The sequence below is a fragment of the Bidens hawaiensis genome, unplaced genomic scaffold, assembly GCF_021521415.1.
Source record: "Bidens hawaiensis isolate Kalapana, Puna unplaced genomic scaffold, B.hawaiensis_p1.1 tig00043592_1, whole genome shotgun sequence".
In the NCBI taxonomy this organism is placed as follows: Eukaryota; Viridiplantae; Streptophyta; class Magnoliopsida; order Asterales; family Asteraceae; genus Bidens; species Bidens hawaiensis.
In genome coordinates, this window is record NW_027505845.1 from 111,007 (window position 1) to 124,758 (window position 13,752).

At 37.3% G+C, this 13,752-nt stretch overlaps 1 protein-coding gene across 1 annotated transcript; it reads left to right on the plus strand.

Annotated features, from left to right (window-relative positions):
* Positions 1-9,360: 9,360 nt before the first annotated feature.
* On the plus strand, positions 9,361-12,367 carry LOC143615588 (uncharacterized). The gene is made up of 7 exons (XM_077088685.1): positions 9,361-9,512; positions 9,577-9,746; positions 10,603-10,679; positions 10,817-10,882; positions 10,972-11,046; positions 11,129-11,203; positions 11,840-12,367. Exons 1-7 carry the CDS (start codon positions 9,361-9,363, stop codon positions 12,191-12,193), a joined length of 969 nt encoding a protein of 322 aa, XP_076944800.1. The 3' UTR covers positions 12,194-12,367.
* The last annotated feature ends 1,385 nt before the right edge of the window (positions 12,368-13,752 follow it).

Below are 13,752 nucleotides of genomic sequence, written 5' to 3' on the forward strand. Positions count from 1 at the left end.
TCTCATTCGCTCACGTATTTTTCACGCCATCACGACTACTCTTCCCATTTCACTACCAAATATTGAAGACTTTTGGAGAACCGTTGAATATGACTGTAGGGTTGAACCTCCAGTGATGCGAGCTACTGTAAATGAACGAGTGGTACATTTCTCGGCATCAAATAAGGGTTGCCTTACAGTTCGGGGTTGAAACTACAAATGATCCCACAGACTTTCCGGCTACATTCAGAGATGGTGCGTTTCTGCGTATGGGGTATTCGGGTCCGTTGGGAGACTCTCATAGGAGAAAAGGATTTTTGTTAGATCAGTGGTGGTTCCTTATGCATGTGATGACAGTGTGTATGTCCGGTCGTAAAGCTGGTACAGATGGTATGGGTGCAACTATGCAGTCTGCGATGACCGCGTTGACTTACAACAAGCCTTACAGCTTTAGTCAGATGATTTTCTACGAGATTGATCGACAGAGACGTGCAGTGGCTCGGGAAAGATTTCTGATGTATCCGAGATTCTTACAGATGATCCTCAATCATGTTGCCCCCAATTTTCCACAATGTCGTCCTATCCGTTATGTTGAAAGTGTGAGTAAGAGAATTTTTGCGCAATGTAAGTCTTCGAGTGCATGTAGTAAGGAGAAGTTACGCCCTATGCACACAACATTATTTGGGTACTTAGTGAATCCGGCATATGTTGCTCCTCCGAGTGATGAATTTTTTGATCCGGCAACGCAACAGGTCAATGTTCCTCAACCACCTCCTGTGGTTCAACTACCACCCGTGGTACAGCAGGCACCGCCTGCTGATCCTGTTGCTGCTCCGGAAGAACAGGTTGACCTTGAAGTTGCCTTTGGAGGGCAAGGGTTCTTTGATATGGAACAGGTTGCTCCAGCTGCTGAAGCTCATGCCTCAATAGCAGAGGCATCTGGTGTTCATGTTTCCATGGTCGCTACATCTGTGGCGGACTCAGAGAGAACTGACTCTGATTCCTCCACTGACGATTTAGTTGAAGCACAGGAGATACTTGCCCGACAAGAAAGAATTCATGGCAAGAGGAAGAAAGACTCGGATGATAGTGAATCAGACTATGAGGAGGATCTATATCTTATGGTACGTAGATCAAAGAAGCAAAGGGCTGGTGAAGGTTCAGGAGTTGGTGAAACTTCTAGAGTTGTTCGGTTTTCTCCACCATCTTTATCGGGTATGACTATGTTACCTGCTACTTCAACTGTCACACTGCCATTATCCTCAAGTGTTCCTTTGGTTACCACGTCGTCATCTTTTGGTGTACCTCCAACCTCATTTCAGTTTACCGCTCCAGAGATTATCTATCTACCTCCACCTACCATTACTCCATCAGAGGTGGTGGCTATGTTTGCTGAGTCCACACTGGTGGCGATTGCTGGTTTGTCTGTATTGATGCCATCCTCAACTCCTACTCAGCATCCACCTGTCATTCCCGCAAGCTTGGAGATCCCACTACGGTTTCCTCAAGCTACCTTTCCTCAGGCTGCCTCTCCCTTGAATGTTGTTTTAGATGCAAATTTGTCTGATTCGGAGTGGATTGCAGCTCTTGAGAGGGTGGTTACTGAATTGTCACGGGTAAATATTATTCAGTCTGAGACTATTAATCGTCTGGTGACACAAAATCAGGTTCAAACTGCACTACTTATGGAGCACGGTAAGATGTTTGATCGGCTTAAAGAGTTCTTAGCATCTCAAGGGGAGTATAGTTGCAAGGGTGATGAACTGAGAACAAAGAAGAGGCAAGACAAAGACGATGATCCCAATGCATCGAAAGGTGCAGGTGGTGAGTTGCCAAGAACTGAACAAACTCTTGGGACTTCCACATCTCAGGGGGAGTCTGCTGGTCCGTCAGGCAGTACAGGTGGTGAGGATGTGGTGGTTGTAGATGATGAGGAAGTGTTGGGAAATGATGATGAGTTAGTCGATGATGTGTTAACGATTGATGCGATTGAAAAGATTGGGGAACATATAGAGATTGATAGTGAGTTAGAAGAAGGAGAGATTGTTGATGATGGTGTAGAGCATGATATTCCGAAAGTTGATAAAGTGAACTTGAGCCAGGATGCAAATGTGTCAGATGAGTCTGAGTGGGAAGAACAACCGAGATGGAAAGAGGGCTGTGCTCAGTGGTTCTTCAAGACAAAGAAGCCCGCGGTGCCAACAATGTTTAAGAAGAGTTACAATATCATGGACTACGCTGAGTCAAAGAAAGGTATCATTTGCTGGTTTTATGATGAACAGTTGAAGTTGTTTGTGATTAAGCGTTATGATGGGATTCAGTATTTTAAGAAGGCCTTGAGATCACTTAACACCTTACCTGAGTGTAAAGTGAAAGATTTGGCAAATTTGAGGTTGATTAATCGAAGTGATGACAATTTTGCAAGATGGGTTGGAAGGATTGTGTGGAAAGAAAGTGTGAAAGAGAAAAAGTTCGAGTTGTTGAAGCCACAGAAAGGGAAATTGGTTGAAGATAAGGAACGGGGAATGCGGGCTGATGGCAAGCCCTGGATGGTGATGAAGTATAAGCCGATTCGTTGCTTGAAAGAGGTTCCGATGAAGATGATGCCCAAGGATGTATTAAAGGATTTAAAGTGGTGGTACGTTGATTGCCAGACAGCTGAAGCTGTTATGGAAGATGAAGATGAACAGGAGATCCTGAGAGTGTATGATCCCATGCACTTGGTTAATTTGTCTCAAGCTGATTTGCAGGTACTAAATGATAAGAAGATATTCTACATTCCTACGTGGAAGGATGAAGCCAAGAAGTACCAGAGGGTGGTCTCTGTCTGTGTGAGACAGGGCATTCATGCTTGAAGACGGCGGGTACGAGATTTTTGGATTACAAGACACGAGAAAGAAGATAGAGATATGAAGCTACTGCCAAGGGGGAGTCTGTTGGTGCATGTTGTCAGTAGTTCAGTATCTCGTGTTTATTTGTGTCTGTAATCGTTTAAACTGTTTTTTTTGTTTTGAACGTGTTAAGTTGGGTTTGGGTTTAGGCGAACTTGGGTCTTAGCGAAGTTATGACAATTTCGCCTAGTATGTTAGGCGAAGTTGTCGAGGTTTATAAATACCTCAACTTCGGCCATTTTGTTTTAAGTTTTGGTGAATGACGGGTCTTGGTGATCTTTAGTATCACGTGTTGACTCTTGCAATATATCAAGTTTTACAGTATAATCTCGTGTGTTTATATACATATTCAACGTGTTAATTGTCTCGACACTCGTATCGTATACGTGGGGATTCCGCACCATCGTGTTACGAGATATTCCTGTGTAGATCCGGCTGGGAAACTACATATATATATATATATATATATTGATGAGATGTAATGTGTTTATAAAAAAAATAAAATTAAATATAAGAAAACTTATAAACTGTTACATAAGTAAAGACATTATACCTTAAAATATATAATAAAAAAAACAAAAAAATATAAAACCAAATGAAAGTAAAATCTTGACATATTCTAAATAGAGTTAATGGCCATTTTCGTCCATGTGGTTTGCTACTTTTGTCACTTCAGTCTAAAGTTTGAAATTTTGTCGTATTAGTCCTCATAGTTATAAACATTAGCCAATTACATCCCCTCAATCTAATGGCATCCAACCATGCCGTTAGTTAAGGATATTTTTGTCTTTCTCCTTTTTAGTTTGAGTTAATGGTCATTTCGTCCCAATAGTTTAGTACTTTCGCTATTTCAGTCTAAAGTTTGAAATTTTGTCAATTTAATGTTTAGTTTAATTCAATTTTTTGTCTATAACCCTAAGAGCATAATCCAAGCCTAAAACAGGTCTGGATTTACTTTGTCGACAACAGTAATCATACCCCCCTCGTATTTAGTTTTCTAGACATTTCCTGAACTCTCCCCCATTGTGGAATTCAATGGTAAAGTGGTCAAGGTAATTCACTGAAACTGAATTGTATAGAAAAAACTAAAAAATGTTTATTTTATTATTGCATAATGTTAAGGTTTATATTAACATATCGTAGCGAACTTCTGGGTCGACATCAACATCAGGAGGTCGAATATCCCACATTTCCAGGAGGTCTAACATGTGGGTCGAAATCAACATTAATCGACCTCTGGATGTTGATTTCGACCCAGATGTTCACTACGATATGTTAAATACGAGGGGGTACGAGTACTTTTGTCAATATAGTTAATGCAGACCTGTTTTTTGGTCGATGCTCGATGGTTTTGGGCTTGGATTATGCTCTTAGGGGTTATATAAAAAAAGTGAATTAAACTAAACATTAAATTGAAATTTCAAACTTTGGACTGAAGTGGAAAAAGTATCAAATGACAGGGACGAAAATGACCATGAACTCAAAATAAAAAGGCGAATGACAAAAATACCCTTAAACTAACGGCTTAGTTGGATGTCGTTAGATGGAGGGGACGTAATTGGCTAATGTCTAAAACTATGAGGACTAAATTGAAAAAAATTCAAATTTTGGATTAAAGTGGCAAAAGTAGCAAACCACATGGACGAAAATGACCATTAACTCTTCTAAATAAAACAAACTAGTAAAGAAAATATACCGTACATAATTTACTTTTATATGTTTTATAATCATTTTTAAATTGAGATGTAAAGTCTACAATGTGTAGCACATCTTTCAACGTTTGATAATAAAATAATAAAATAACAGTGAAATGAGAGAGAAATTTCATCTTCTTTCTTTTTCACTGCATACATCAGTTCCCATCTTCGTATTTCTTCAATTGTTTTTTCCGGAACTTTTTTTCTGATAATTTTTTCTTCAACTTTTTCATTATCTTATAGGGGTCGGTATTGAAATATTACAAGGGTCGGTCGAGATTTTATTTTAGATATAACACTAATTATTTTCTTTTCACAGGGGTCGGCCAACCCGCTACGACAAAGCGTAGGTCCGCCCCTGCACTTAACCACAAATTTAAACACCTATAATAATGTAACATCTAGTCATGCACATGAAAGGGTGTTCGAAGTTCGTTTCAGTTTTAAAGTATTTAAACAAAAAATTGAATTGGTGATTCGGTTTATGGTTACGCAAATCCGAATTCGCCTCAAACTGAATAACTTGAATAAGCCGAATAGCAAATAATAACTCATTTCTAAAATTTAATTTGACAAAATCCAATTACAAATTGAGCATGATCTTTTTTAGCCCAACCCAAATCAATAACACATAGTAGTAATATATATATATATATATATATATATATATATATATATATAAAGAATAGAAATTTATCCAATCGATACTATCAGGAGCAAATCATTGTGTGGGCCAGCTGGGTCGTGGCTCGCCCAGCTTTTTTACCCAATAGTGTAATTTTTTTGATAAAAAAATTATATGTATTGGGTCCCGCCATCCAAATTATAGTTCAAAATCCTTTGGTCAATCTATATTATGTGTTCAAGATCCGATCGCAATAACACCCCAATTTACATGCAGTAATTTTGTTTATCATTATCATACTCTGTAAATCCATCATTAGCAAAACTATGGTAGGGTCTGAAAAAAGTAAGATTTAAATAACCATACCTCTACCCCCGTATGAATAGAGAGACTTATTCTAGTAAGACCCCCAACTCGATAGTAGTTTTGCATCAAGCCTTGGACATAAGACACATAACACTCAACTATCGGGATACCTTTGTCTTTCAGCTATCAATGCCACCACATGATGCATGATTAACGTTCCGATACTTTTAACGTTATTTTTACGAAATTAGTGTCAACGAAAACATATCTAGGGGGCTTGAAGACAACTAGTCGGTTAAAACAACTACATAAGCATAAGACTCCCTCTCTACAAACCAAACAAGCATAAAGAAACATGGATTGAGAATGGGGTTCAAAGTCCGGAAGCGATGGCGCCGCCTTCTCCCAAAACGAGGCGATTGACCGCCGTGAGCGGTTCGGAATATGCTTTTTCTTTTACCGGAATGATATTATCGATGTGAAGAACAAAAATCACTCCAAAATCGTTATTGATGTGCATTTTCATATAGGATCATTTGGACGCGGTGGATCGTATACAAGACAAAGCAAACTTAAAGATGAAATGCCACTTGAACGTCCAATTTACGATGAAGAGGTGGAAGAACTATATCCCGGGCTATCGGGTGAAGAAGACAAATACGAAGACAACTAAGAAGAAGAGTTTGAAGACGTTTGAAGAAGTTAAATTTGTATTTGTTCTAGTCATGTTTTATGTAACATTGTAACCGGTTTATGTATTTGGACCCGAATCACCTGATCAACTTTAATGTAACCGGTTTTTATTGATTATTAGTCTTACTTTAATGTAACGCCTTTTATATATTATTGTTAATCATCTTTTATGTAACCGATTTTAAAGTGTAAAAAGTTTCTTTTAGAAAAGTTAAAAATAAAATAAATAACCACTTAAAGTCATAAATCATAAATATATATAAATAACCACTACATTTCATTAGCGTAATGACAAACATTTTATTATACAACGACAAGTTACAAACATTATTAAACATAAAAACCTGCAAGAACTCCGAACTATTCTCTTGAAGCTCATTCTGCAAGAACTCCGAATCATTCTCTTGAAGCTCATCCTTTTCATCATAACGCTTGCCCCGAAATTACCTGGACCAATAGGGAAATCCCAATTCATTGGGCCTTTCGATACAGTCAAATAGAAAGCCCCAAGGGCGCCATATTCTAGGAGCCCAAACTATGTGATTAAATAAATCCTCCTCTATCTGTGGGGCGTGGTTCCTTTCAAGATTCATCGATTAGAATCCTATTTTTAGTACATCACTTTTGCTTTTTTTTAGTTGTAGTTAAAACTAACTATTGCTCTCACAATGAGAATGTATATAACCCTATTCCGGTTTGGTCCGATATGAAATGAACTTATAATCATAGAATCGACTTGATCATCATATTATAGATTATAAGTTCATAACCCAAGCCCATTGCCATTTTGGGCGGAACAGATCTACTAATTCTTTAATTCAAGTTAGTAAGGTTAGTAAGAGGGATCTTGAACTAAGAAATAGACCCTAGAAACTTTAAAAGGGTATCCCGAGCAATTGAAATAATCGGATTCATTGATATTCCTGGTATAGTAGATGCTATCACACATACAATCATACTCAATTCGATGGAATTGCTTGATCTCAAAGGGGATCTTCCATAATTTCGCACGTGATGGGTTATTTCTTGGTTTCGTCCAGTCATTAATAACTTGATTATTTTTAGATAATAGTAGATAGAAACAACGCTTTTAAGGAGTCCTATTAAAACCAAGAAATATAGGCCCGTCTGCCATCCACACCAGAATAAATAGAGTTTTCCGAAAAAACATGCTAGTAGAGGAAGACCTCCTAGGGATAAGAGACATAGGGCTAAAGAGAGAGCCAAAAAAGGATCTTTCGTGTATAATCCTGCATAATCTCGAATGTTCTCAGTTCCGGTACGTAGACCAAATAAGACAATGCAAGAAAAAGTTACTAGATTCATGGAGATATAGAACACCATATAAGTTATCATGCTTGCATATCCATCATTTGAGTCTCCAACAATTATTCCAGTAATTACATATCCGATTTTTCCTATGGACGAATATGCAAGCATACGTTTCATGCTTGTTTGAGTAAGAGCAATGAGATTCCCCAATATCATGCTAAGAATAGCAAGGATTTCCAGAATAAGATGCCATTCGTTTGATGAGAAATAAAAAGGGAATAAAAAACACCGTTCATTGTCTTCAAGCCTCTCTAAGATGCCATTCGTTTGATGAGAAATAAGATGCCTCTCTAAGCCCATTAAGCTTTGTTACCGAGGGTTGGAATTGCATAGCCGGACAACTCTCCTTCTTCCGCTTTGATGGCGTCCAAACGTTTTTTATTGGGCAATATTTATTGGTATGCTTTCGGATAGTGGATTTCGACACCGCTTTCAGAAACTTCCCACAGTACTTCTACCGCACCATCTCCTGTGAGTCGGTCATAACACACAAGCCATAGTGTGTCCAAATATCCGGGCATATTGTGGTTTCGATTACCATAAAAACATCATTATTGCTTGCCATAACTTGCCGGTTTAAGCGAATTTACGATTTAAAGTGTGTTTTAGAGTTAGAGAAGTGATTTAACTAATCCTAAACATAACCTACATATTTATAGTATGTGTATGTATAATACAGTCCAAAAGCGACTATATAGCCGTTGGAACCGGTTTCCAACGTTCAGATACATTCAAAATAGAATACCTAGTGTACTCGGTTTTCAGGTATAACCCAGAACTAGTCATTGTCCTACCCCGTTCCACTGGGTTTTGATTTTCTCATGTCGGGTCGGATCCGGTCCCTGACAAGAACCGGTTCCATTTTATAGCCGCTTTCAAAAATCCCGGGTCCTACCCGGTTTCGGGTAAAAAAACCCTGATTTGTGTACGTCTACTTAAGACTACTTGGAATTTTGATAATTGTTCATTGGTTTTGGTTTCGGTATTCTTTGGTTTTTATCTTTTTCTCAGTCTAAATCTAAACAAATCAAGTTTAAGTTAGCATCTTGAAGCTAAAAAAATCCCCTATTTACAAGTTGGGCTGTTCAAAAAGCTCACATCTTGAGGCCCGGGCTCGTGGCTCGCTCTATAAAAGCTCAAATAAGATACCTAAAAAAAACTTGATTTAAAATAACTTGAGCTAAGTTGACTTATTTTTGTAACCAAGGCAAACTCAACCTAAGCTCGGGTTATGACTCGGCTTGTTGGATCGATTTTAGGCTCGTTTAACTTCAAAATCGAGCTTGAGCTTGGCTAAGCGTCCTCGTTTAATTTCAAACTCGGGCTTGAACCCGCCCTTGTCGAACAACCCTACTTACATGCAGTTAAGGTATGTTTGGAATTGAGTTTGAAAAATGCTTATTGGCTTATTGGTGTTTTCAAAAAGCCAATAAGTTTAAGGGCATGTTTGGGATTGAGGTTGAAAATACCTTATTGGCTTATTGGCTTTTTCAAAAAACCAATAAGTTAAATGGTGTTTGACAATCACAAAAAAAAACCTTTTATTTTAGCTTTTTAAAAGGGTTAAGAAGCAGTTTTTCAAAAACCCCAAATCCTGTCTTTTCAAAATGGCTTTTTGAAAAGCGAAATTTTCAGAGGATTTAAGAATCAGTTTTCCAAAAAGCCCAAATCCTAACTTTTCAAAATACCAAAAAGCCAATAAACAATTTTTTAAACTCATGCTTGTAAAATCTACTTGTGGGTTAAAACAAAAATATAAATATAAGAAGAAGAAGCACACTCCCTCAATTCTCAGAACCAAAGAAGCAGAAAGAAAGAAAGAAAGAAAGAAAGAAAGATGGATCGAGAATGGGGTTCGAAGCCTGGCAGCGGTGGTGCCGCCTCTGCCCAAAACGAGGCGATTGACCGCCGTGAGCGGTTGCGTAGAATGGCTCTGGAGACCATCGATCTCGCCAAAGATCCATATTTCATGCGTAATCATCTCGGAAGGTAAACCCTACCTTTTTCCTCTTTAATAATTATTACCTCATTTTTTAATTAATTATTATTCTAGCTATGAGTGTAAATTGTGCCTGACGTTACATAATAATGAGGGCAACTACTTGGCCCACACCCAGGGGAAACGCCATCAGACTAATTTGGCCAAGCGAGCCGCTCGTGAGGCCAAGGACGCCCCTGCCCAGCCCCTGCCTCATAAGCGAAGCGTTAGTCTTCGCAAGTCAGGTATTTGTATTTCTTTATTTTACTCAGGATATCCGAGATATAGCTCATAATTTAGCCACTGCATTGATCTTAGACCTTACAGTTTCAACCCAGTACAATATGCGTCTCATTGTCAGCTTCAGGGAAGCCTTGGGCCCAGATTGTTGCATGCTTATTTAAGTGCTTATACTTTGATTTAAGTTTCTGAAAGCTCTTTCTAAGGGGTATAGCATGTTAAGGATATGTAATACATAGTTCAGGGCTACAGAGAAATTTAACTTCCATCGTTTTATTTAGTGCAAATATTTCGTATCCTTAGGTTTTGATTTCAGTAGTCTTATCTTCGCTATTATGAAAACTTACACTTTAGATGTATTACTTAATGATTACAAGATATTCTTATATGAAAAAGAGATATTTCATGGAGTGATTTTATCTTTGTTAGTCCTTGTTTTCTTGAAAGTGATAGGTAGGTAAGTGGTTTAGTCATTAGTAGCCTTCTAATGCTTAGTCACTGATGCAATGTTGCAGGTTTATATGGAGGCTTAAGGAGGATATAAGTAGTTCAATAATGGTGAATTATCTAAATAAGTAAACCAACATTTTGATTCTAGTTTCTTTCAAGAAAATTACCATTCTACGTTACTAGTTCACTGATAAGTTAATTGGGAAAGATTAGGAAGATATCTGTCAATCCCTGCTTGATTTTCTTATATGCAATAAAAGTAACTTTACTTGCTATTGATCTTATCATGTTTCAGCTGCAAACAACTCTTTTGTGCATAATACTCAACAAAGAGCTTGCATTCTTTTAGCACTTATCATTTTCATTTGTGCCTCAACGTGGTTTAACATCCTAATTGTAACAATTGTGCAGTTAAGATTGGTCGACCTGGCTACCGCGTGACGAAGCAGTTTGATCATGAAACGAAACAAAGATCTTTGCTATTCCAGGTACATTTTCTTTTCTTTGACAAAACGTCTCTTTGTTTTTACAAACGTAACAAACTGAAATCATGCTTTTGTCTTTATTTATTTTGATAATCAACAACTTAACTAATATTCTATCTTATATTTGATTCTCATTTCAGATTGAATATCCAGAAATTGAAGATCTTACAAAACCAAGACATAGATTTATGTCATCCTATGAGCAGGTATGTTCTTTTGAGGTTTTACAAGCATGTAATGTCATTGTATAAATATATTCATATTAATGAATCTTTGTTTTATGTGACAATGACAGAGGGTCGAGTCTTTTGACAAAAGATACCAGTATCTTCTGTTTGCAGCTGAACCTTATGAGACAATTGCTTTCAAGGTATATCTACTATATCATTCTTGTAACTATGATGTTATATATATGATTATATCATGTGCTGACTGTACAATATGTTTTGTAGGTCCCAAGTACAGAAATTGACAAATCTACCCCCAAGTTTTTCTCTCACTGGGACCCAGATTCCAAAATGTTTACGGTAATAATCCATCATTAATTTCATTTATACCCTTACATGCTTGTAAAATTTCATATATACCCAACCAAAACTAAAAATACCATATATAATCAACTTTAATGAACTAGTGCTTGATGACCATTCTACCCTTTACCATTATATTATATTTGTTTAAACTATATTTTTTATTTGGATTTTGATTGACATCGGCGATAAGCTAGCAAACCAACCCATTGTCTCTCATGTTTTCTCATTGAAAGATAATTAAACAATCGTATATGTATGTTCAAGTCAGATAATCGACCTTGAGTTTGCTAATTAACCTTGAATCAGATAATCGAATCAGGTATAATCGCATAATAATCGAACCGATTAGCAATCTTATATATCCAGAAAATTATTGTTATAGACTTATAGGTGAAAAAATTTAAGTTCAAATGGGGTAAAAAATTTAAAGTTAAAAATGGGTGGGTATATATATAAAAAGTTTTAGAATATATGGGTAAAAGATCATTAATTTAATTGTTTTTAATGAATTTGGTATATTTAATATTTTAACCACTTTGTACTTCAAATTTACAGGGGTATATATAAAAATTGCCCCTTTTATTCTCCTGTTTTCTTATTTGTATCTGACAACTTGTTACAATTTTACAGTTGCAATTGTACTTCAAGGTGAAACCACCAGAGGCTAATAAACCAGCATCAGCTGCAGCAACCAATGGTACATCGGCTCCTGGTGTTCCACCACCGCCACCACAACAAGCTCCGCCACCACCGCCGCCTGCATCAATGGGAAACCCACCAAGGGGAATGCCGCCGCCGCCTCCTCCAATGGGAAATGGTCCACCCAGACCGATGCCGCCTGGAGGCAACTTTCCAGCTCCACCACCACCTGTTGGAGGTGGCATGTCAAACTTTACACCTAGGCCGCCAACCCCCCCGCCGCCACAAGGGTTTCAAGGGCAGAATCAAGGTCTACGCCCTCCGCCGCCTCCACCACCTCTGTAACCGAACTGAATGAACCAGGGTTTTTAAGCCTGCACAACGGTTTTAAGATATTCAGGATTTTTGTACCGTGCATTTAGTGTGTAGGCTGATCATGATGAATTTGTAGCGTGTCGGTTGTCTTTCTTTAAAAGATGTTTAATATGAGATATGTGTTATACAATTATGTTATTTCAAATTCGCAAGATAATATATTTTAAAATGTTCGATGTTCTTGTATGCATAGAGCTTTTTAAATAATGTTTTGTAGAATTCTTTTGGTTTTTTTAACATGTTTGGTTTGGTCTTAACCGGTGTTAAGCTAGTTTCAACCGGTAGTTTGATTTGATTCTTAGCCGGTTCTTGCCAAACCGGTTTCATTACTAGTTCCGGATGATAATCGCTTCCCGTTCCTGAACCCTTTTTGTCTTGTATACCTATATCAAATATCAAACTGGTTTCACGAGTAGAGCACCATTATTCATTACCAAGAATGTTAATAAGCATTGAAGTATTAAATGTATCTCTTCTATTTGGTAGAAGGTATTCATAGTATTCATTAATGCTTACACTGAACGAGTTGAGCGTGTGCCGAAATGGTGTTAAAAGTCACGCTAGTTGGTTTGAAGTGTTACCTTTCTGTCCGAGGTTTTATCAACTGGTTGGTATGATATGTTGGTGCATAGCGGACGAACACAGATGTTGGTTCTCTGGTTTCATTTAAGATCTGTTCGAAGTCCTTATAAGATTTTGTTGTTAGTGAGTTTGATTAGTTGTGATTTCGTTGTTATACTTTGATTGTTTGAGTTAAATTTGATTGTTCGAAACTATATGATTTTACAGTTTTTACATTTTTCTTATACCCTCGTTTTTGGTACAACAATTTTTTTCATTTGTGTTTCCATGTGATTCTATTGTTTTTTTCTTATGATTTTAGACATCATGGGTTACTAATAACTACGACTACTTTTTAGTTTAAATAATGATTTCAATATTAAAACAGCGTGTGTCAAATTTGGGTTGGTTATAAACCATGTCGTATAAGAAGATCGAACCGGTTGTAGGACCAAAAAAAAAAAAGGAAAATCACGAACGTATTTGCCAATTGTGGTACAGTACAATTAGTCGATGATTGCAGGACAGCCCAACAACAACCTAGTTCAAAATTATGTCTTAGTATAGTCCGGAAGAAGACCGGACAAAAACCGGTTCAGACAGGAATCCAAACGCGTCTTTAATATGTGATTTTTTTAAGGGATATTGGTTTTTAATACTCATACATTTAACCCTTTGGTTGGTGTCACTCCCAACTTACGATTTGTTACCCACCACTTCGAACTTTCACCTTATTTGTTTTGGCACTCCCGAACTTAACAGACCCAAACTCCGTTAGTTTTTTTACTGACGTGACATTTTTTTATGATTTGGCATGCATAGGTGGCATTTTTTTTCTTTTCTTAATCTTTTTTAAGAACAAATATATTTTTATGCTCATTTACAAACTGTAGGTCCTTTTGACAAATCAAACAACACAACTAGTCTACTTGAATTAATCTCAACACTACCTAGTGGAAATCACTAGT

Bases quoted from the DNA above. Each gene is read 5' to 3' on its own strand.
- LOC143615588 (XM_077088685.1), top strand. From the start codon at position 9,361: ATGGATCGAGAATGGGGTTCGAAGCCTGGCAGCGGTGGTGCCGCCTCT. The intron at 10,883-10,971 runs GTATGTTCTTTT...TGACAATGACAG, and splicing joins TTATGTCATCCTATGAGCAG to AGGGTCGAGTCTTTTGACAA. The intron at 11,047-11,128 runs GTATATCTACTA...TATGTTTTGTAG, and splicing joins ATGAGACAATTGCTTTCAAG to GTCCCAAGTACAGAAATTGA.